General features: G+C 34.9%; 3 protein-coding genes across 5 annotated transcripts; 1 reads left to right on the top strand and 2 right to left on the bottom strand.

Annotated features, from left to right (window-relative positions):
* Nucleotides 1–1,763: 1,763 nt before the first annotated feature.
* LOC107643182 (putative NADH dehydrogenase [ubiquinone] 1 alpha subcomplex subunit 12) lies at nucleotides 1,764–3,832 on the bottom strand. Its single transcript, XM_016346764.3, has 5 exons — nucleotides 3,457–3,832; nucleotides 3,180–3,206; nucleotides 2,672–2,763; nucleotides 2,224–2,333; nucleotides 1,764–2,137 (listed from the first exon to the last, which is right to left on the bottom strand). The coding sequence occupies exons 1-5, from the start codon at nucleotides 3,546–3,548 to the stop codon at nucleotides 1,979–1,981; spliced, it is 480 nt and encodes a 159-aa protein (XP_016202250.1). The 5' UTR covers nucleotides 3,549–3,832; the 3' UTR covers nucleotides 1,764–1,978.
* Nucleotides 3,017–7,736, top strand: LOC107643181 (ERAD-associated E3 ubiquitin-protein ligase HRD1B-like). Of its 3 annotated transcripts, none has more exons than XM_088488963.1 (8): nucleotides 3,017–3,299; nucleotides 4,248–4,800; nucleotides 5,127–5,303; nucleotides 5,576–5,725; nucleotides 5,806–6,014; nucleotides 6,541–6,700; nucleotides 6,794–7,159; nucleotides 7,513–7,736. In XM_088488963.1, the coding sequence occupies exons 3-7, from the start codon at nucleotides 5,131–5,133 to the stop codon at nucleotides 6,801–6,803; spliced, it is 702 nt and encodes a 233-aa protein (XP_088345089.1). In that variant the 5' UTR covers nucleotides 3,017–3,299; nucleotides 4,248–4,800; nucleotides 5,127–5,130; the 3' UTR covers nucleotides 6,804–7,159; nucleotides 7,513–7,736. The 3 variants fall into 3 exon arrangements, with proteins under 3 accessions (XP_088345089.1, XP_088345087.1, XP_088345088.1); XM_088488961.1 differs by lacking the exon at nucleotides 3,017–3,299 and adding an exon at nucleotides 3,719–3,758 and having other exon boundaries at nucleotides 6,899–7,159; XM_088488962.1 differs by lacking the exon at nucleotides 3,017–3,299 and adding an exon at nucleotides 3,719–3,758.
* An 11,475-nt stretch (nucleotides 7,737–19,211) lies between these two features.
* LOC148563508 (chalcone synthase 6-like) lies at nucleotides 19,212–20,894 on the bottom strand. Its single transcript, XM_088487791.1, has 2 exons — nucleotides 20,584–20,894; nucleotides 19,212–20,372 (listed from the first exon to the last, which is right to left on the bottom strand). The coding sequence occupies exons 1-2, from the start codon at nucleotides 20,759–20,761 to the stop codon at nucleotides 19,381–19,383; spliced, it is 1,170 nt and encodes a 389-aa protein (XP_088343917.1). The 5' UTR covers nucleotides 20,762–20,894; the 3' UTR covers nucleotides 19,212–19,380.
* Between the last annotated feature and the right edge of the window lie 1,602 nt (nucleotides 20,895–22,496).

Genomic DNA, 22,496 nt, shown 5'->3' with positions numbered 1-22,496 from the left:
TCGTGTGTGAACGCTTCTCGTTTTGTAATTATGCTTTATGCGACTTTGAGCTTTTATTCCTTCATTAGGATTCCAGTTATATAAATTCTTGGACTTATATTATATATTATAAGTTTTAGAATTGTCGTGACACTTTGTTATCCTTTGCTTTACGGCTAGAGATAAGGCTTAGGGTAACGAACGTTACAGCGGCCGTACTTTGTGACAAAATTGTTCCAGTTTCTGTCGAATGCATCTTTTGTGAACGAGTTCCAAAGACCGATGTCCTTCAATATGTGTACGTAAATCCTGGTTGGACAGTTTATGACAGCTGAGGGATTTGTCTTCAGAGTTAGAGATATTTTGGATTTCCATCTCCCCTCTCTGCTGCATACGATTAGTTGATTCTTAATCTCGTCTCCCTTCCGAGTCGTGTTCCTTATTTTGGTAGAAAAATCGGCAAGTTTGAAATAATTTTTGTAGAACTTTCTGGTTTCTTCTAGTGTCTTGAAAGTCATCCCAACCTTTGGGACAAATTGTTCATCCACAACACACCTGGTCTGCAGAATGAACCGAACATCTTATTAAGGTGAAACAATTGTATAGTACTAAATGAACAGAACATTATCCATTATATAAATTCAAATTCGAACGGCTATCTGCATAATGAACCGAACACGTTATTAAGGTGAAACAATTGTATAGTACTAAATGAACGGAACATTATCCATTATATAAAATCAAATTCAAAACACATGTGTCTACAATTTAGATATTATCAATTCAATTCAATTCAGAACACCTGCGTCCATTCAATTCAATTCAATTTAGCAATTGCATTCCATTCAATTCGATTAAAAAAAATCCAAACCTCGTCCGCTTGATTCGTTTCAGAAGAATAATCTAAATCACTCTCATTTAACTAATTTGAAGTTGAATCATTCATTGTTTCGATTCAGAAGATAAATGCTATGTGCAGATCGAAGAATGGGAAGAAGATAAATGCAACGTAAGCAGATCGAAGAAGAAAACGAAGAAGATGGATGCGAGCAAAGAAGAACGACGAAGCTTATTACGTTGAATGCAATGCAAATCGATAAAGAAAACGAAGAAGAAGAATGCGAGCAAAGAAGAACTAGGAGAGCTTTACGTTGAGCAGAAGGTCTAAGTTGCAGTAGTGAAGGTTTACGTTAATATGTTAGAGCGTGTGTATCACAAACGAGTTGGAGGGTGGGGGAGGCGCGTCTAGCAAAAACAGCTTGGATAATTTGAATGTATTTTTTACATGGACGTAGAGTATTATTGTTGAGAGAATGTGTGGATTGATTAAAAATTCCAGCTAGGACATCAGAAGAATTAATTCTTTCCTTTGAGTTGGGTCGGCTTTTTTTTTTTTTTTTATGTGTTGTCATAAATGGAAAAGGAACATTGAAACCTCAAATGAATTATTTTTTCTTGCAGAAATGGCACTATCCTGGCCTTTTCATAAAGCTAATATTTTTATGTGGTAGACAAATAAACATGAATTTTCAAGCGTAGAAGGCGTGGGTGAAAGTACATACAGCTTTGAGCTTTAGTAGTAGAAATTAGAAAATGCGACTATAACCTTAAAAAAATATGTTAATCCTAATGAAAAACAGGAATGGGAACATGAGGAAATCCCGTCCTCCAAAAATAAAACATTCTTTTTTTATCAAATATAGGGAGACTTGAACTAACAACCTTTTAAATGAGTATGGAGAGACTATGCCATTTGAGCTATAACTCATTGGCATCCAAAAATATAACGATTAATCCTTTAAACACGTAAATAAATGGAAATTTGTGGCAGTATGAGAAATATTTGAATTACAGAGTGAGTGAGTCAATTACCACGGCTAATAATTCAATTTATTTCATGAGAAAAGCACTTCTTTTCCCTCCAATATGAATGCAAGACATTTATCCAGGATATCAAAATCCAACATTCAGGAACATCTGCAACACAGATGAACTGTAATCATGGTTCAGGCTTGGATTGCCATGGTTGGTACCTTGTCCAGTTTCTCTGTCCTGGATTGAGTGCATGTCCCTTGGAGTGATAGATATACTGTTCACCCTCTCCTGACAAATTTTCTTTGTGTTCAACACCATACCTTCTTGGTTTCAGCAAAAGAAGCTGCAACAAAATTCACTGCATTATTATCTTTTAGACCACATGGCACAAACAAGGAAAGATTAAGCAAATAACTGAATTCACCTCACCTCATCTCCTGTATGATCAGTTATGAAGTGGAGCCAACCATGCCATTCAGGTGGAACTTGTGAAGCATTATATCTACTCTTCTCTGCATATTCAACCCACCTGTGCCTTCCTGCCAGTTTTCAAGGAAACCCAATGGCATGTATGAGCACACAATATATTGAAACTCAGATATTATCTGACAGATATCCAGACATAATAAGGGAAATTATTGGGAAAAGGGGGAATGCATAGTATCATATGGGCCATCAAAGGACAATATTAAAGAACTATTCGCCATATCCTTTTCTCGTTCACTATGTTGTAATTCCGGTTGCTACGTGCAGAATGCTTATGTTCAATGTTGTTTCCTAAGAACAAGATCATTCCTGCCCATATGGATCCATGTGTAACTTAAACTATCACACACATGCACAGATTGAGACATATAAAGCAGGAGTAGGAACTAACCGTATTGCGTGTCTTCAAGTTTCTCATAGTACTTGTTACCAAATTTGTCAACACCAACAAGCGTTGCACCAATATTATGAATCTTGGTTTGCCTACATAAATTCAGACAAAAAATTGGTGAAAATTATTGTTAATGTGAACCCAAGCCTTCACCAACTGTATGGAACTTGATCTCTATCCAAACAGCTTGATGACAGGAACAAGAATCTAAAAATAGCGACTTGCAATCAAAACCTATAAAGGCTAAATTATCCCTTCTCCATTAGTACTCAAAGAGGTTCACTTGAAAATCGAATAAGACAAAGTCAATGCTGTATATTATTTTCAAATTTCAATTCATTCTTCAAATGCTCAATCATTACTTGAATAATAGTTGGATAAGCTCATTCAATTGCATATAAAGGAATCTCTAAAATCTATCATTTCATGAAGCATATCCAAGCAAATAGCATTTGGCTTTGAAACATGATAAAGTAGAAGATCAAAGCAGAGCAATTAATTCACTTACAAGAGATTCCCGTCCGGAAGGCACCTCCTGAAATGAGAAACAGATATCAGCACAAATCTCAAAAGCATAATAAGCATCACATTCTTGTTCATCAAATCAAGGAATCGTCAATGATTTCAGGTAAATGAAGGAACTGTGAACTTTGAAGTGAATAAACAAAACAAAACAATAGATTAATCCCTAAAAGAAAAGGAAAATGCAACAGAATCCATGGAAGTGAAGAACTTGTGTAAACGATTTAGGGTGGAAGCAAATAGAAAGGGAAAAAGGGACAAACAGGTAGCCTTCATCTTTGAGCTCTCTAAGGAAGGCACCGAAACCCTTCTCTCTGATCGATTTCATGACGTTCTTTACCACCGATGATGCCATTTCCTCCTCTTACTGTCTCTTTTCTCTTCTCGCCTCCTTTTTTCTTTTTAATTTTGTGTTAAATAAATAAATGTTTGAGATGTGTACGTGGCGAGAGCTGGTAGGCTACACTTAACATCATTTTCTTCCAATTATCAAATATTTAAGACTCATAATTGGAAGAAAACTCTGTTTACGATCACACCAACTCAGAGAGACACTGCTCAATTGGTAATTCGTTTCTTCAAATAACGCCACTTCTTTTTAAGTTATTTTCTTGAATATCTTTGATACCGTGTTAGCTTGATTCCAAGTTAGGGCTCACTGTAATGGGGGAATTCATATGCATAGTTTTTTTTTTTTTAAATGAAAAAAATTCAATTATCAATTCAGATAAGGATGTAGTATCTTGTTCATTTTTCTACTCTAATTTGAATATGCGGTTAAAGAATCGTGCATTTTATTTCGTTACATTTTCTCTCTTTTTTCTATGGCACCTCAATTGTTTGATCTTGTGTGTGTGTGTGTTTTGGTTTCTTCTGTGTGGCTGATTCGGTTCCCCAGCTACGTATAGATAGTTGAAAAAGCAATAGGATCAATCCTATTATTTCATTTTGCTTCATTCTTATTTGTGAAATATCCAAATGCATATGTAGTTCAGGTTACATGCGTAGAAATTAGAAGAGAGAATTGATTAATGATTGTTGTGTTTTTGTGTAGAGTGGAATGATGAGGCCGAAGACATATGCGGGTCTCAGTTTGATTGCAACTCTAGCTATCACATATCATGCATTTATGATTTAACAGTAGAGACCAGTTTTATCCAGCAATGGTGTATCTTTCAACTTCCAAGATTAGTTTAGTGCTTCTTCTCAACATGGGTTTGGTCATTATGTGTATTCTATGGCAGTTAACGAAGAAGGTTTTCCTGGGTTCTCCTCGGGAAGCCGAGGTAGAAAGGCTTAACGAGCAATCATGGAGGGAGATTATGGAAATCCTCTTCGCCATTACTATTTTTAGGCAGGATTTCTCTTTTACATTCCTTGCGATGGTCACAGCATTGCTGTTGATTAAAGCTTTGCATTGGTTGGCTCAAAAGAGGGTTGAGTACATTGAGACCACTCCTTCTGTGCGGCTGTGTCCGTGTTATTCCACATTCGAATTGTATCTTTTATGGTTTCCTTCTTCTCCTAGATAGCGTATCCTTATACAGTTCTCTGAAGCATCTGTTTCAAACATGGCAACCGTCTGTTTCAATATTCTTTTCTTTTGAGTAAGTCGTTCTTCCTTTCCCTTTTCTTGTTCTCATACAAGTTTGCAAAACAAAACATGACCAATTTAAATTCAGAACTATGAATAGTACTTAGCAGAATTTGGGCTTGGGTGAGAATACACTTGACTTGAGAACAAGCTTGTACTTGTGCAGTTTCAGTTGTATTTGTGAACTGATTTATTCTATTTTTCCCAATAGGAGTGTGTTTAGTATGTGAGGCTGCAGTTGTATTTGTTAGCTGATGCATTCTATTTTTCCCAATATTGTGGCATTGAAATAATATATAGTCAGGGATTTCCTTTTGACAAATGATCTTTTTCTCCCAGGTACATGATACTTGCAACTACAACAGTGTCAGTTTTTGTAAAATATCTTTTCTATATCAGTAACATGCTCATGGAAGGACAATGGGAAAGGAAACCAATCTTCACATTCTACTTGGAACTTATCAGGGACTTGCTTCACTTGTCTATGTATCTTTTCTTCTTCCTTGTAATTTTTATGTAAGTGTTCAGCCTACTCTTTACATGTATATGGTAGCTCTTGGATCTATGCACTCTTGGAATCGTAGTTCATTTGTGTGTTTCATTGACTCTTAATTGTTTGCACTGGGCTTCAATTAGAGTCAGATTCAGTGTTATAGTTGACAATGATGCACATAGTATCAATTATACATCTGGTTTACTTGTTCTTGTTCTCATTTTATGTTAGTTTGATAGCATTGTAAAGGCTATACACTTTATGGTTTTCCCTGCTAACATTAGGTTTTCTTCAGAAACTACGGTGTTCCTCTGCACTTAATACGGGTGCTTTACGAGACATTTAGGAACTTCAAAGTCCGTGTTGCAGATTACATCCGATATTGTAAGATCACTTCAAATATGAAGGACCGTTTTCCAGAGGCAACCCCTGAAGAGCATAATGCGTTAGTTCTATACCTAACACCTCTGCTTACTATATTAAAGTTATTGTATGTAAGAGTGCTTTTCTTAAATGGCTATGCAGAAGTGATGCAACCTGCATTATCTGTCGTGAAGAGATGACTACTGCCAAGAAACTTATATGTGGACATCTGTTTCATGTTCATTGCCTCCGATCATGGCTGGAGCGGCAACATACTTGCTCTACCTGCAGAGCCCTGGTTGTTCCACCCGAAAATGGGGCAACTGCAACTGGAGGCCAGCAAGGAGCACAATCAGATGCTCATCGACAGGGTAATCATATAATAATGAAATAATCAAACACTGCTGGTTACCAGAATATAAAACATGTTTATAATGTGCAGATTTCTTAATTCAACCGTTAGTATTTCAAATGAATGCAGTTTTCTTTGGAATCAAAAATAGAAAAATAGAGTTGAAAGTCTGATTCAATCAAGTGGATGCTTTTGCAAATCGCACCTTCTAAACAATTGCTAATGCTACATATTCTTCTTTTTAACTCATCATCATTTTATAAACTTTTTAATGATACTTAATCTCCTTGTTATACAGTTGTATCCGTCATTCATGTTCTTTTATGTACTGCTATATATATTTTACATTTCATAGTTAACTTTCAAAACCTTGTTTATTTTCCATTTTTCCTTGATGAAAACAATTTTGCTGTTTAAAATCTTTTGAATGTGTTACTTTATGATTAAATAAGCATGTTGCCTTCCTTGTCATTTCAAATATTATGACACTGCATATATGTTTATTGGCTGTTTCATTTAATATTGGATATTTTAAATTGGAACAGGAACAGGGACTAGCACTGGAAGCTCAGCTCAAAATGAGGTTGGCGGTGGTGGGGCAATTGATAATTTGAGTCGCCATCAAGCCAGACGTCAAGCTGCTGCTGCTGCTGTTTCAATATACGAGAATTCTTATGTTTACCCCTCCACATCATCTTTAGTATGGTATGAATTTTGTGCATGGAAAATATCCATGTTTTTTTCTAGAGCTGATTAAGAAATCAGTCTTATGCTGTGCATTTTGCTGGTTATTGATAGTGTTGTCTAATAAAGACATGAAAAAGTGCAAAACAAAGGAGCAAATTAGCAGCCGTATTCTTCTTATATATCAGTGTCAGTTTTTAGTTGTGCGCTCTTACTCAGGCGACTTCTCAATCTCACAACTCTCCTGGGTACGCTCTTCAACCTCCAGTTCAAATGTCTTTGGGTGAATCCATTAACACGGGGATTAACGGAGAACAAGCTTCCAGTGAACAGGCACAAAAGCCGTTTGTTTTCCACGGTGGACTAATTGTATCCTTTCCTCAGATGGGGCACTTCCATTTGTTTCCTTCCCAAACACATCCAGATATGCCAAGTTCGCACCTGGAAGCTCAAAGAAAACTTCTTCAGTACCAGATTGAGGTACAATTGTTTCTCTCTTTAAATTATGTGAAGTCTTTGTGTACTTTTTCCTGAATATGAAAAATAAACTAATTTGATGATTATAGTGACCATAGAATGAAATTCTCTTCTCATTGTTCTCAATTCCGCACCCAGCTTAAGAATTACATTATAGAATCTCAATAAGCACAAATGATAGCAAATATACCCAAACAAATTGGTATTATTTCTGGATGGCATGTGCTATCTAACATTATTTCATTTTGGGATTACCAAAAAGTGGACTTCAACATTGTAGTCCCTGCCGTGGCATCAAATTTTAACCCATGAAAATGTGAAATCGATCTTACTAACTCAGATTTTTCTACCCTCAGTTTTGAACAGATTCTACAAAATCAGCTCCAGCTTTTTGCAGAGGACAAAAGGTTGAAAATAGTGTAGATGAGGGCACATCATCATCGTCATCATCATCCTCAGATAGCATAGGCAAGCAAATGGCATCAAGTCATGTCCATCATGAAAAAGCATAATGACTGCTCCTTATTTGTGGTTTGAACCATGAAGAGACTGTCAAATGTAGATATAGCAAAAAGAAAAAGAGAAATTCAGAAATCACGAGATTGCTCCAAGCCTCCAATGTATCATCAATTTGAATTATATATGCTCTTCATGGTGATATACTAATTTGTAAATGCACAGCCCCTCCTAAAATTGTTACATTTAGGCCTTTTTTTTTTCTTTATTCTTTTAATGGGCGAATGTGGGGGGGGGGGGATGCGCGCTTGTACTAGCTTTTGAAAAGTCATTTACCGTTACATATATATATATATAGTAAAGTATTGTTTTTGCCTTCAATATTTGGAGTAAGTTTTAAAGTTGTTCTTAACGTTTAAATTATACTATTTAAGTTTCTAATATTTCAAAATTGTCTCAATGTTATCCTGTTGTTAAAAATCTATTAACAGAATTGACAGCAGACAAAATTGAGACGATTTTAAAACGTTAGAGATTTAAATAAGATGAAAATGTTGGGGATAAAAAAGATACATTACTCTTAGAAGAGGTAAATACCAAATCAGTACCCGAAAGATTCTAGCGCTGACAAAATAGTACCTCACTATTGTTATTGACAAAATGGTATCTGAATGATTTAAAAAATTGATAAGTGTGTCCTCGTGCTCGTCGAACCACAGCTCCAGTGAAGACGATGCTGAGCTGGCCATCGATTTTTGCTGACAAGATAAGTTTAATTTTAGCTGAAATTTTTAATTAAATAAATCATCAACCTAGCTGAAAAATCTCTAATTGAAATTGAATTTGCCCTAAATCAAATGGATTTGCCCTAAGCCCTAAATTGCTCTCTTCGTTCACGCATACTCCAGGTTACAAAATTGAAAGATGCATACAGCTAGAGCTCGTGAAAAAGCTGCAATCGGGAGAAAGCAGTCATCGATGCAAGCCTTCGACGTGGATGATGGTTCAGATATTGTGACCAAAACCTACGACGAAACATGCTTTTGTCCCCTTCCAATGGTTCCGTTGAAGTCAAAAACAAGTAACAACCCTAATAGATGGTTTCTATGATGCCCTATGTGAAAGGTAAGCTTGGAGTGTTGATGGATATTTAACGAAGTAATCCAATAGCCCTCCTTATTTCGTCATCTCTGGTTAATCAATTTTAGTTTTCAATCATTCTCTGATCCATGAATTTTTTGTTTCATGCTAGAACACACAAATGCGATGCGGGTATTTTCAATGGTTAGATGAAATATAAGAGCAATGTGTGGAAGGAGAAGTATTTTCGGAGAATAGTAACATGGTGGGCAAATCAGAACCAAAAAAGAAAAGCAGAATCAATGTCAAGTGTGGGGATGGCCTGGAAATTGATAGGATGATGATGGTGCTATCTGTGGTGAATGAAATGAAGGAGCATCTGAAGAGGGTTAAATTGTTGCTGATTTTCATTTGTATATTGATTGGGTTAAATTTGGCTTTCAATATGTTTTATTTGGCTAAGTAGGTAGACAGTGGACAGTTTAAGAGTTTAACAATGACACTTTTTTACTTTGTAATGTTGAAATCATTGTAATTGTGATGAGTTAATGGATGTTGTTTTATTCTTGTCCTGTGACTGAATTATTGTTGTTGTGATGTGAGTAAGCTATATAAAAGATAGGTAAGCATTTAAAAATAGTTATAGCAACAGAAGCTGAATATAGCCAAATCCCATCCAAAATCCATCCTAGTTCCATTCTAATTGACAATAAGTTACAACATGTAATAAAGTTGCAGATGTTCTGATGCTCATAGGAACTCCATTGTTCATAGGAGAGTCATTTAATCCATATCAGACACATTAAAATACCAGTAACATAACATGAAAATAAAATCTATAACTATTCAGAATAATATACTTCAGACCCAAAATAACACTAATAAACCACAAAAAACTAGGATAGCACTAAGATGTCATAATGACACTTATGTTCATAGTAACTATTTCAGACCCAAAATGGAGCTAACATCAAACTGAAAATCCAAGATTTTCATATCACTTCTTCTTCTCATTTGTGGATGGCTTTGATGGTGGTGGTCCAGATGACTTTTTCTCTTCAAAGATGGAGTGGGCATAAAGCCTATGAATCTATTTTGGGTGACTGGGCTTGCTACGACCATGGTTTTTCTAGTCATTGTTGGTAGCCTAAATAGAGCTGATGTTTGGACTTGAAGAGTGGGCCTAACTATTCGGGCTTGTGTCATTGATCCAGACCCACTACATGGGGCTGCAGCACTCAATGGTGAGGCTGAAATTTGAGATTTAGACCTAACAGGAGGCCTAACAACCCTAGGTTGAGCAGAGGGTGGTGGTGTAGTTGCTGCATATTGTGCGGGAGTTGGAGGTGTAGTTGAAGTGGCTGCCAGTCCTCCTTGAGTGGTGCTGTCTCTTCCTCTTGGATTAACTGTGTTGCCCCTTACAAAAGTAGGTCTGCCTCTCCTTGTTGGTGTTGGTGATGTTGGCCTTGTGGTCACTTGAGGTGCTGGTTCTGAGCCAGTTGCTGGTTTAACCAAAGTGGATGCTGCTAGTACAATGTCTGCATTAGGAGGTGGTGCATTTGTTGTAGTGGTCCCATCATTGATAGTGTTCTGAATCAGTTTGGCAATTAGTTAAAAAAAAGTTATATAGGTTCAGATCCAACACTTTGTGAACAAGGTAAGCTAAATTGCATTGTTTACCTGATCAGGCTGACTTTGTGGATGGTTTTGAGTGAGTTCCTCCTCATCTGCAACATGTGCAGCCTCCATGATCTCCTCCCAATTTGCTTTTTGCTATCTAACTTCTTCCTCATCAATATCTTGCTCTTCAGCTACTGTTCCAGTTGGTCTCTCAGGACAAGTTCTACTATTATGTCCAGTCTTATATAGAGACAATCAATAAAGTAATTCAGCATTCACATAGACACAAATAGTTCAATTATATTTTGTAAATATATGTTAATTAATAACTTTGTTTGACTGACTCTATTGTAGGTTTGACATGTTATCTGTCCATATTTTCTCTTGGCATTGTATTGTCTCCCAGAGCGTTGCTCAGTGTTGTCCTTTTTCCTCTTCTTTGTAGGTCTGCCAATAGGCCTCTTGTATGGAGGGGGTAGACATGGCAACCCTTCATGTTGCTCCCAATACTCTTGACTTAGTATACTGTTAATGTAAAACTGGTAAGTCCTATTATATACCTCAATGGTGAGCTTGTGATGGACATAATCTTCAGGCTTCTCATTCTTTCTCTGGATTGCTGCAATCCCATGACAGCATGGTAGTCTAATCAGGTGCCATTTTTTGCATAAACATGTTCTCTCCCGTGTGTTCACTCTCACTCTATGTTGTCACTTTCTAACTTCAAATTGGTTGTGCTCATCATCACCACACCATTGTGCTTCCTAATAATTAGCTTGTCTTTTCTCCTTCTCCAGCCTACTGACTTGTACAAGGGCCAGCTGTCTAGTGTAGGCCATCAATGCGTCCTTGTGAGTAGCCATTGTCTTCATGATGTAGAACCTGAACTCCTCAAACATTGTCAAAATACTCTTCCCTCGCAGACCCACAATTGTTGAATTAAAAGACTCACAGTTATTGCTTGTCAGATTATCTACCTTCGACCACTCAGAAAACCTTGATCTCAACCATTGCTCTTGCTCAAACTTTGACAAATACTCCCACGCTTGTTTATTGATCCGTTTCACATTAGCCATTGCATCATTGAACTCTTGATAAGTAGTTGCTTTCACACATTGCCAAAATACTCCCTTAAGTTCTTTATCCTTCCATCTCTTATTCAGGTTTCTCCACATATGCATACAACAAAATCTATGCTTGACACCTGGCATCACATCCTGTAATGCTGGTATTAATCCCTGCATTGAAGAGTAGACTCCATAATTAGAAGATATTCATGTAATAATATAAAGAAGAATCTAACACCACAAAACAGGTTCATAGTGCATATTACCTTCTGCTGGTTAGACATAAAAACCCATTCATTCTCATTGTAGTCTCCTATGTCAATATGTAACTCCTTAAGAAAGAATCTCCAATTTTTCCTAGTCTCTGCATCTACAACCCCGTATGCAATTGGGAATAGTTGGTTATTCGCATCTTGACCAACGGCTGTTAGTAATTATCCTCCAAAGTAAACTTTCAGAAATATCCCATCCAATGTGATAAAAGGTCTACACCCTGCTTTAAATCCATTCTTGCAAGCAACCAAACAAATATACAAGTTCCTAAACTTTGGCAACCCATCCAGCTGTGGAGTAGTCCCCATGTTTGCTCTTGACCCAGGATTAGCCTTCATTATTTCGTACAGATAGTCTCTCAGCCTTAGGTATTGATCCTTCTCTGTTCCTTCAATAACATCTTTTGCCTTATCCATAGTCCTATATATCATCTTCTCATTAACCGAAATGTCATACTCCACCTTAAACCACTCCTGTGCCTCCCTCTGTAACATGTTGGGATGGATTTTGAGTTTCGACACCAGCTCTTCAGCAACCCAAGCATATGTGACTAACTTACTCTTGTTGCTTCTCGGACACGTATATTCATTTACAAATTTCTTAATCTAAAATGAGGCTGGATTGTTGGTCCTGGCACAGTAACACAACCAAGGGCAGTCGGGGTCATAGCATATCACCCTACACCTCTTCTTCTCGTTCCTAAGATAGAATACATGTCTCACAATTTGTATGTTGTACTTCTACACTGCTGCTTTGAAGTGGTCCATGGTCTCAAACTCCATGTTCAACTCCAGAGTAATTTTTTCATATGGTGTGTTGGGGTTATGTTGAGGAAATACAGGTTCCTCTTCATCATCAGATCTAGGAGGGCTACATAGTTCTTCAGACTTGTATTGATACATCTCAGGTCCACTGTCTCCATCTTCTCTATTCGGGTTAGGCACCTCTACCCTTGGTGCTTCATCATCCTTTTCAGGTACAATTCTCTGTCCAGACGGTTGAGGCCTTGGATGATTTTTTCTTGTATTTGTCTTTTCATTTGTTTGTGTAACATTATCTGTTACAAAATCAGTTAAGATAGGTAAGCACCTCCTCCAAGTTATGTGATGATACATGTTTCACAGCAATGATACAATGTTTATTGAGATATGCTCTAAGTAAATAGAAACAAAAGGTTTGCCTGTTGCATTTTCTGTAACTACTTCCTCTAGCATCAAGTCATCCACAATTGGAGTTTCAAAATTATCACCTTCATTAGCATCATTAGCATTATTCTCATGTGTTGCTTCATTTACTATCTCAGCTTTTCCAAAATCACCCTCAGCTTGTCCAGTTTCACCAGCTCTTCTTTCTTGGGGTAAACCACTTAGTGGTAGTCTTGGATGTCTCTTTCTAACCTTATTAACACTCTTCTCTGGAGCTGATGCTACTTCAGTATCTTTATCCCCATTTATTTCATTCACATCTTCATTCATAACAGTACTCACACCTTTATTCAACTCATTAACCTCAATAGTGGCCTCATTCACAACTTCATTCACAATTTTGTTCACAACAACACTCACACCTTTATTCAACTCATTAACCTCAACAGTGGCCTCATTCACAACTTCATTCTCCCTCTCATTAGTCTCATCAACTACCTTATTAGTCACTTTATCTTTGTTCACATTATCAACAGGTGGATTGATTTCATACACACTCTCACTACTACCATCAGACATCATATCTTCGTCAACAATTTCAGGGTTGGCATCAATAGGATGATCAAAATAAAGATGGACAGTGTTGTCATTCTTCATCGCACTCTCATACACATCCTCATCACTTCAGCATCTGTCCTAAGCATTCTTAGACCCTTAGCTAAATCTAAACCAGGTTCTAGCCAATACACTTCATTATATTCAGGGTAACCCAAGTCTAAAAATAAGTCCTCAACAAAAAATAAATTACATGTCTTCACATTCACCTTATGTATCTCAGTTACTAAACCCCCGTCGTATATCACATTACCGTCTCCACCCCTTTTCAAAGAACCCATGTGATGATACAAAAATGTAACTAGACGATCCATCTAAAAAATAGTAGAGGGAAGATACAATGAATAAACAAGAAGTTATAATCGCAGAAAACAAACAACAAAAATGGCCCACTACTAAAATAATCAAAATGATCATAAGGTTGTCCACAAAGGCAACGTGCATGGAACGAAGAAAAACCTACCTCTTCGTAGGGTCGTTCCCAGCGAAGAATGGAGACACGATGATGCCACTTGCAATCCCTTACACTTGAAGCTCTAGATTCGACAATGTCTCTCACGTCGTTTCGTTCTTCTTCGCGCCAAGCTTCTACAGCAACATCTCTCACTCTCTACGTGACCTTTCAGTTTTACTCGTAGTGAAAGAATGGGAGATGTACTTAGTCACAGTAAGTCAGTAACTAGTAACAATGGTAGCTAATTAGGGCTTAAGGCAAATCCATTTGATTTAGGAAAAATTCAATTTCAATTAGGGATTTTCTAGGTAGGTTGATGATTTATTTAATTAAAAATTCTAGCTAAAATTAACTTTATCTTGTCAGCAAAAATCGGTGGTCAGCTCAGCATCGTTCTCACCAGAGCTGTGGTCCGGCGAGTACGAGGACACGCTTGTCAATTTTTTAAATCATTTAGGTATCATTTTGTCAATCCCAATAGTAAGGTACCATTTTGTCAGCACCAGAATCTTTCGGGTACTGATTTGGTATTTACCTCCTTAGAAGAATTACCAAATTAAGTAAAATGAAAATAAATTTTAACGGAATAAATTGCATTACGAATTCAAGATTTTTACTCATCATAGAATACTTCTAGAATGACTAGTAGATAAACTTCTAGAAAAAGAAAAAAAAATGAGTATGATACATATATAATAAAGTATAAATTATGCCCTTTTGTATCTATTGTATTTGAACTTCTTTAATGTTTAATTTAAATAAACTTTATTTTTAACTTATAAATAAATCTTAGTTTTATCTTTTAATAATATCAATTTTTTACGCTACATAGTTATTCAATTATCTTTTAATCACATCTAAGTAAATTATACTTAATCACATTACTTTCATTCTAAATAAATTTATTTTTTAATTTTACTTTTAAAAATTTTTACTCATCACGAAATATTTGTAAAATGACTAGTACATAAACTTGCGGTAAAAAAAGAGAGAGCATGGTACATATACAATAAAGTATAAATTATACCTTTTGTCTCTAATAATGTACCAAAATTCTTTAATGTTTAATATAGTTAAACTTTATTTTTAATGTTAAAATAAATTTTGATTTTATCCTTTAATAATATCAATTTTTTATGGTAGATCATTATTCAAATTATTTTTTTAATTGCATCTAATTAAATTACTCTTAATTATATTATTTTATTCTAAATAAATTTGTTTTTAAATTTTATTCTTAATCATATTACATTTATTTTAAGTAAATTTATTTTTTATTAAGAGTAAAATTAAAAAATAAATTAAATAATTATCTGTCGTAAAAAAATTAAAAGTATTGAAGAAAAATAAAAATTTTATTAAAAAGTTAAAAATAAAGTTTAATTAAATTAAACATTGAAGAAGTTTGGTATATTAGAGACAAAAAGATATAATTTATACTTTATTGTATATGTACATGCTCTTTTTAATTCTTTTAAGAGTAATGTATCATTTTTATTCCCAACGTTTTCGTCCTATTTAAGTTCATAACATTTTAAAATCGTCTCAATTTTGTCTCACTGTCAGTTATATTAACAGATCACTAACGGCAAGACAACATTGAGTCGATTTTGAAACGTCAAGGACTTAAATAAGATGATTTAAACGTTAGGGACAACTTTGAGACTTACCCCAAACGTTGGGGACAAAAACAATACTTTACTCTGTATATATGCATATCATGCATTAAGTACCTTAAAAACCAGCAACACTAATAATAAGTTCCCAAACTTTTTTTCTCTCTATGAATCCTTAGAACCTTACTGCCGAGCCAGAGAAGCAGTCACCAGAGGAGGAAGATCTGGTGGCAAGAAGCACACAAAAAAAGTTAAAATGGATTATTGACGGAGGATAAATGTCGCTTAGGAATTTTTCAAAGGATTTTCAACTCAAGTATCGCGAGTATAGTCTAAACCGACTAGTGATCTCCAATCAAAGTTTAGAAGAATGTCACAATAACTAATTCAATTACCGGGAGTAGAATTCCGGTTGTTTTTTCTAGGAATTGTAACATGATGTACATTATTGGTTAGGAATTTTTGGGAGTTTTTGAGTTGAGTATGAAAAAAGTAAAGTGACTAGAATTTAAAACAATGAGCAACTAACAAGTAAATTGAAGCAACTAAGACTATCAATCAACAATTAATTAACTACCAAGCATGCAATAGAAAGATAGCAATAGCAATAACATATAACAAATGCAAGGAATCAAGCTAAGAGAATTTAGGAATCAAATTCAACAAGAGAAATGACAATCAATCAATATAAAAAATTTTGGCTAGGGGTGAGAATTAGAATTTCTATCCTCATTGCATTCTTCAAGTGTGATGGTGAATGCCTATTACTCTCACTTAGTTATCCTCTAACAATTGAAGGAATGTCAAGTGAGCAAAATTAACTCTAGTCCACAAGTTCTAGTCAAATCCTAGTGAAACACTAGATTTAATGGAGTTCAAACCAACTAGCAACCTTCAATTACCAATCAACACTAAATTCTTACAATTCAAGAGTCTCTAATTACTCAACCCCAAGGCCAAGAAAGAAAATCTACTTCATAATCACAAGTGATATTTCCTCAAACACTTGGTGAGCAACGATAAAAAGTATCATAAAATTGAGAAAACAATCCAAATTAAAGATACCCACTATCAATAATCAACAATAACAATTCAAATAACACAATTGGAACATGAAAAACTTCAATACATTACTAGAATCCAAATCCAACAAGATCCAAAATCATAACCTAAAATAACTAAAATTATAAGAGTGCTAAGTAAAATTAGAAAAGAGAAACTACAATTAGAGTAATAAAAACTGAAATTAACAAGAATCTAATCTATGAATTGAAGTGAAAATGAACAAGAAACACTATAACCTAGAGAGAAGGAGGAGTTTCTCTCTCTAAAACTCAAAACTATGTAAAAACTAAACTAATGGAATGTGTCCCCCAAACATCCTTCACCCCCAGCCTCTAATCTTCGAATTGGACTTGAAACTGGGCAAAAAAGAGCTCAGAAATTATCCCAAGCGTGTTTCCTTTAATGAGGCACGTGTTAGCATTCCCGTGTATGCGGCAATGTGGTCTGCGTACGCGGACGAGGAATGAACAGAACATTCGTACGCGGCAACACAGATGCGTACGCATGCTTGCAGAGATCCAAAATCTTCATTTTTTTTCATAGTTTCCTCCTCTTGCTTGCTTCCTTTTCCACTTCTTCCAATCTATCCTTGATCCCTAAAATCTGAAATCACTTAACAGAGACATCAAGGCATCAAATAGAATTTAAGGGAATTAAAATTAGCATTTTTAAAGCCTAAAAAATATGTTTTTGCAATTAAGTACAATTTGAAAGGAAATCACAAAGGTATGCTATTTTAGTGAATAAATGTGAGTTTATGTGATGAAATCCATTTAATTCAAGCCAAAATTTATCATCAAATATAGATTTATCAATTATCCAAATGATGTAACTCCATCAGAAAATATGGTAGAAGATCTATTAACATATAATGTGGAAGTGGATGTGTATCATATCCATAAAAACATGGCTGATGAAGAGATGGTCTGTGATCAACCCAATGATAAGGGCGATGAAATGCCAAAGGAACAATCTATTCGAAAGGTGTCTTATCGAGATATGGTGGTTGATAATGGCTTTGACAACTTGAATCCTAAAGAGATAGCAAACCTAATAGCTGAGGAGTATAAGTCAGATGAAGATCTCATAGCTCTTGACGCAGAACCAGACGTTCCCTTCAATCCTAAGTCCAACATTGATGTTTCACTTGAAGAATATAATGAATGGTGCAAACCTTAAAAACGATCTCTCATCGTGAAGCCTTTCGATAAAAACCTTAATCTGTTAGCCATGGAAAGATGGGTACAATGAAGATGAGCAAGAAAAGATGTGATCAGAGTCATGGATTTAGAGAAAAAATTCTTCTTAGTTCGGTTATTTGATCAGGAAAATTATTCCCATGCCCTCTTTGAGGGACCATGGATGATTGCAGATCATTACTTATTGGTCCAAAGATGGAGGTGTCTGTTTATCCCCCCAAGACATGAATATTCAAAAAGTGGCTATTTATATGAGAATTCCTAACCTTCCAACTGAACTATATAATAAATATTTCTTGTGGAAGGTTGGAAATGCCTTAGGTGCACCAGAAAGCTAATTGCTCTAACACGTGGAAGGGCATCTCCAAGGTCTGGAACACGTTCAAAACTAAGATAGCTTGGAGGACTGGGAATGGGCAAGATATCCTTTTTTAGGATGATCACTGGATTCCGGGCATTCAATCTTTGAGAGAAGTGGTTCTAAACAGAGCAGAGGAGATTAAAAATGATGCTAAGGTTGATGGTCTTGCTACTCCTAAAGGGCTTTGGAATTGGGAGCTGCTTGATAAAAGTCTATCTGAGAAAATTCTAGATATGATTCGCACTATTAAATCTAAAGCGGAATTTACTATTAAATCTGCGTATGAGGTGTTCTATGATACAGAGGAAGTCTCAGGAAAACCTTTTAAGCAAATATAGAAACTCAAGCTTCTTCAACGTCTCAGAACGTTTACATGGTTACTTATGCATAATGCTCTTCTTACTAATAATAAGAGACAAAGAAGGGGGCTCACCAATGACACTAGCTATCCTCGATACCCTGGCCATACCGAGACACTGCTCCATGTTATCTTAGAGATTGTCATCACATCTAGGGGCATGGGAAAGCAGTGTCGACAACAACTACCAAATGACCTTCACTTAAGATTTGCAAATGTGCTTGTCAAGTTCGCTCAGTCAGTTTCGAGTGGGTTGTATTGCTTCAATGAAGCTTTGACTTTCTTTTCTCAAAGAGAGATGAAATTCTTTAGAGCTTTTGTTGTTTAGTCTTTTACTTTTCTTTTGGGCCTGTGATCTCGTTTCTTTATTAAAAAGAATACATTAAAAATAAGTCACTAATAAATCATTGTGTAAAAAAAATTGTGTATTTAACATTTTATATTAAAAATTATTATACTATAAATAAATTTGATCATTTATCTATTTTAACAGGTTTAGTTATTTTTATAATTGATTATTAATTTAAAGAATATATAAATTAATATATATAAATATACACCATACAAAATAATTAATTTAATGTTTTGATGTTCACTTAATATTTTTTATTAAAAATATTATTCGTATATCAAAATTAATCATTAAAATTAATTATTAATTTATATTTTAACATATATTTTATATTATCGAGTGAGTTTAGTACACACTTAACATATTTCATTTGAATGTGTTAACTGACGCCACATTTTCACAATGATGTGATTTGAGTATTTTTCTATTCCTTTAATTTGCTTACACAATAAAATTGAAAGACTTGTCGTCGCACGCAATAATCAATTATTAAATATTAATAATCAAACTAAATCATAAATAAGTAGCAGGAATTGATTAAAGGACCCTCCTCCCCCTTCTTGTTATATAGCCACACTATGCAAAACCACGGTTTCAATAGTGAGGCCAGGTCCAAAGCCAAACAAGACACCCCATTCAAGACCTTCACCAGTGGTTTGAAGGCGTTGTTGAAGTGATTTGTTTCTCATGTGATCCAAGATGAAGAGGACACATGCACTGGACATGTTTCCATAGTCGCTAAGAACATCACGTGTGGCTCTCAACTTGTGAGGTTTCAACTTGAGCTTGTCTTCAACCTGGTCCAAGATTGCAGGGCCACCAGGGTGAGCAATCCAGAAGATGGAGTTGTAATCAGAGATTCCCAGGGGATCAAAAGCTTCACTGAGTGCTTTGTTAATGTTCTTGGAAACAATGCCAGGAACATCCTTGAGAAGATGGAATGTGAGTCCAACTTCACGAAGGTGGCCATCAATGGCGCCTTCGCTGTCGGGAGCGAGAGTCTGAGCAGTCCAAACAAGCTCGAAGATAGGCTTCTCGATCTGAGGCAGAGGATCGGAACCAACAATGAGTGCAGCAGCGCCATCACCGAACAATGCTTGCCCAACAAGACTATCCAAATGTGTTTCGCTTGGACCGCGGAAAGTCACGGCGGTTATCTCAGAACAAACCACCAGCACACGAGCACCCTTGTTGTTCTCCGCCAAGTCCTTCGCCAAACGGAGCACCGTGCCGCCGGCGAAGCAGCCTTGCTGGTACATCATGTACCTCTTCACGGACGGACGGAGGCCTATGAGTTTCGTCAGTTGGTAATCGGCGCCGGGCATGTCAACGCCGCTTGTGGTGCAGAAGATCAAGTGTGTTATCTTTGACTTTGGTTGACCCCACTCCTTTATGGCTTTCGTTGCCGCCTCTTTTCCCAGCCTTGGAACCTCCACAACCACCATGTCTTGCCTTGCATCCAGCGATGGTGCCATGTATTTGCACATGTTAGGGTTTTCTTTCAATATCTCTTCCGTTAAGTACATATATCTCTTCTTTATCATTGATTTGTCGCCTGAAAATTAGTTGTAATAAATAATTGACATCGATTACTATCACGAATTCATCAAATCAAATATGTTAGGAGTCACCTTATATCATTGGTGCTTTAACGTTAACGTGATAAAGCTTAATTTTAGGTATAGACCTAATTCGAGTAATTGGAGTTTAATTACAAAAATTGAGTGATACGATGATGAAAATAAGATTATTATTAGAATACATACACATGCGTTGAAACTTCTCTTTAAGTTCGGTCATGTGTTGGCTGTTAGTGATTCTGAAGTAATAATCTGGATAAGTGCTTTGATCAACACAGTTTTGTGGTGTTGCTGTGCCAATAGCCATTATAGTTGCAGGGCCTTCAGCCCTTTGAGCCTTGCGAATCTCAGACACATTCACCATCTTTTCTTAGCTTCTTTGGGGTGTATGGCTAAGCTAGCAAGGTAGCACTGCGAAATATATTATTAGGATCAATGAAGGAAATGCAGTAGCTAATAATTAAAGGGTGTGTTGTGTTGCTCACTTGTTAGTGGAAGATGGGGTTTTATAAGGTATTCTGAAGACTTATTAAGGTAGGGAGAGAGGGGGTTTCATATGCATGACAGTAGGGGCATAATTGGAATTAAATGGATAATATTGGAGGGGGTAGATGAAGATAGATATCACGTGCTCAACTGGGCTTATATAGTGATGTCAATATTCAAAGACCACGTTCTCTCTGACTGGTTTGAGAGACTAGTAATCTTTGTCTACCACCACCACTTCGTTATATTTTGGCTAATTATCTGGTGTTCATCATTTTAGTGTGGAATTTATCTAATTTTGTTTTTAAAAATAATTTTTTAATATATTAAAAATTAATTATTTTTATATTATTTAAATTAAATATTAATTTTTAATTTTTTTTATAAATTAAACAACACCAAAGTTTAAGCACCAAAGCTTATATTATTTATTATTTATTTAGTTTTGTTTAGCGAGCAATAATTGGCTCAAATTTTTTATATGTGAAACATGCACTTTAACTTTAGAAATTATGAGATAGGTGAATTCACAACACTGAATGCCTTGACTTGTTTGCATCACAATGACTGACTCTACTTTTTTTTATATTTTTTTCCCTAAAGTAGATTTTTTAATAATATAGTTTCAAAATCTTTCTTGTCTTGATATACTTAAGAAGCTAAGGAACCCAAATAGAAAATTATTTATATTCCTGTTACACTTACGTGTTGTAATTTGCAACAGTGTCAGATACTCAGATGCCAGCCATTTCTTTTAATTTGATCATTCTGATTCACTCATATATTATAGCAACTCTAAATTTGAGCATAAATTGGATGAGAAATACCGTAAAAAAAATAACAAAAATCTGAGCATAATCATTATAACTAGGTTTTATTATGTTGTTAATTAAATATGATACATGTGATGTAGGGATAATTATGAATAACTAGTTATATTAATTTCTGAAAGATAAAATATAAGTCAAATTAATTATTTCGTCGTCAGTTAAATGATGACGTATCATGTTAAATATTATATAATATGATGATATAATAAATTAATGCTACATATTACAAGATAATTAGTTGATATGTCAGATCAATAATATTTAATATGCCACGTATCATTTGACATGTCATAAATTTATTTATAATTAAATTAATTTTTATATAAATTTTTCTTATTTTCTCTTTATAATATTAAAATTTTAATATTTCTTAATCCTACTCCTTTTAATATTATTTTTTACACTTGAATAAACAAAATTTTCTTCAAATAAAATAATTAAATAATTAAATTGTTACAAAGTTATTTTTATTTATATTTTTAGATTTTTTATTCAAATTCTAATTTTTTTTTGTAGTGAAATTTTTTTATATAAATAATTTTATCAAACTATTATTAATTATATACTAAAAATTTTAATCTTTTCGATCTCACTAAATAAATATAGTAGTTATTTTAAATATTTTAATCTTTTAGATCTCACTAAATAAATATAGTAGTTATTTTTAAAAAATTATATTAAAATATTAAGATTCAACGAGTTATTCCACAAATCGCTTTTTTAATTATTAAGTTTTACCACATATAAATTAAACAATAATAAAAATTATAATTTAAAAAATCT

Source organism: Arachis ipaensis, chromosome B5, assembly GCF_059453495.1.
Source record: "Arachis ipaensis isolate K30076 ecotype BB chromosome B5, ASM5945349v1, whole genome shotgun sequence".
NCBI lineage: Eukaryota > Viridiplantae > Streptophyta > Magnoliopsida > Fabales > Fabaceae > Arachis > Arachis ipaensis.
This window is presented reverse-complemented; position numbering and strand designations above follow the sequence as displayed.

Bases quoted from the DNA above. Each gene is read 5' to 3' on its own strand.
- LOC107643182 (XM_016346764.3), bottom strand. From the start codon at position 3,548: ATGGCATCATCGGTGGTAAAGAACGTCATGAAATCGATCAGAGAGAAG. The intron at 3,207-3,456 runs GTTTGTCCCTTT...TTCTCATTTCAG, and splicing joins CTCAAAGATGAAGGCTACCT to GAGGTGCCTTCCGGACGGGA. The intron at 2,334-2,671 runs GTTAGTTCCTAC...GAAAACTGGCAG, and splicing joins ACTTGAAGACACGCAATACG to GAAGGCACAGGTGGGTTGAA.
- LOC107643181 (XM_088488961.1), top strand. From the start codon at position 5,131: ATGATACTTGCAACTACAACAGTGTCAGTTTTTGTAAAATATCTTTTC. The intron at 5,304-5,575 runs GTAAGTGTTCAG...GGTTTTCTTCAG, and splicing joins TTCTTCCTTGTAATTTTTAT to AAACTACGGTGTTCCTCTGC. The intron at 6,015-6,540 runs GTAATCATATAA...AAATTGGAACAG, and splicing joins ATCAGATGCTCATCGACAGG to GAACAGGGACTAGCACTGGA.
- LOC148563508 (XM_088487791.1), bottom strand. From the start codon at position 20,761: ATGGTGAATGTGTCTGAGATTCGCAAGGCTCAAAGGGCTGAAGGCCCT. The intron at 20,373-20,583 runs GTATGTATTCTA...ACTAATTTTCAG, and splicing joins AGAGAAGTTTCAACGCATGT to GCGACAAATCAATGATAAAG.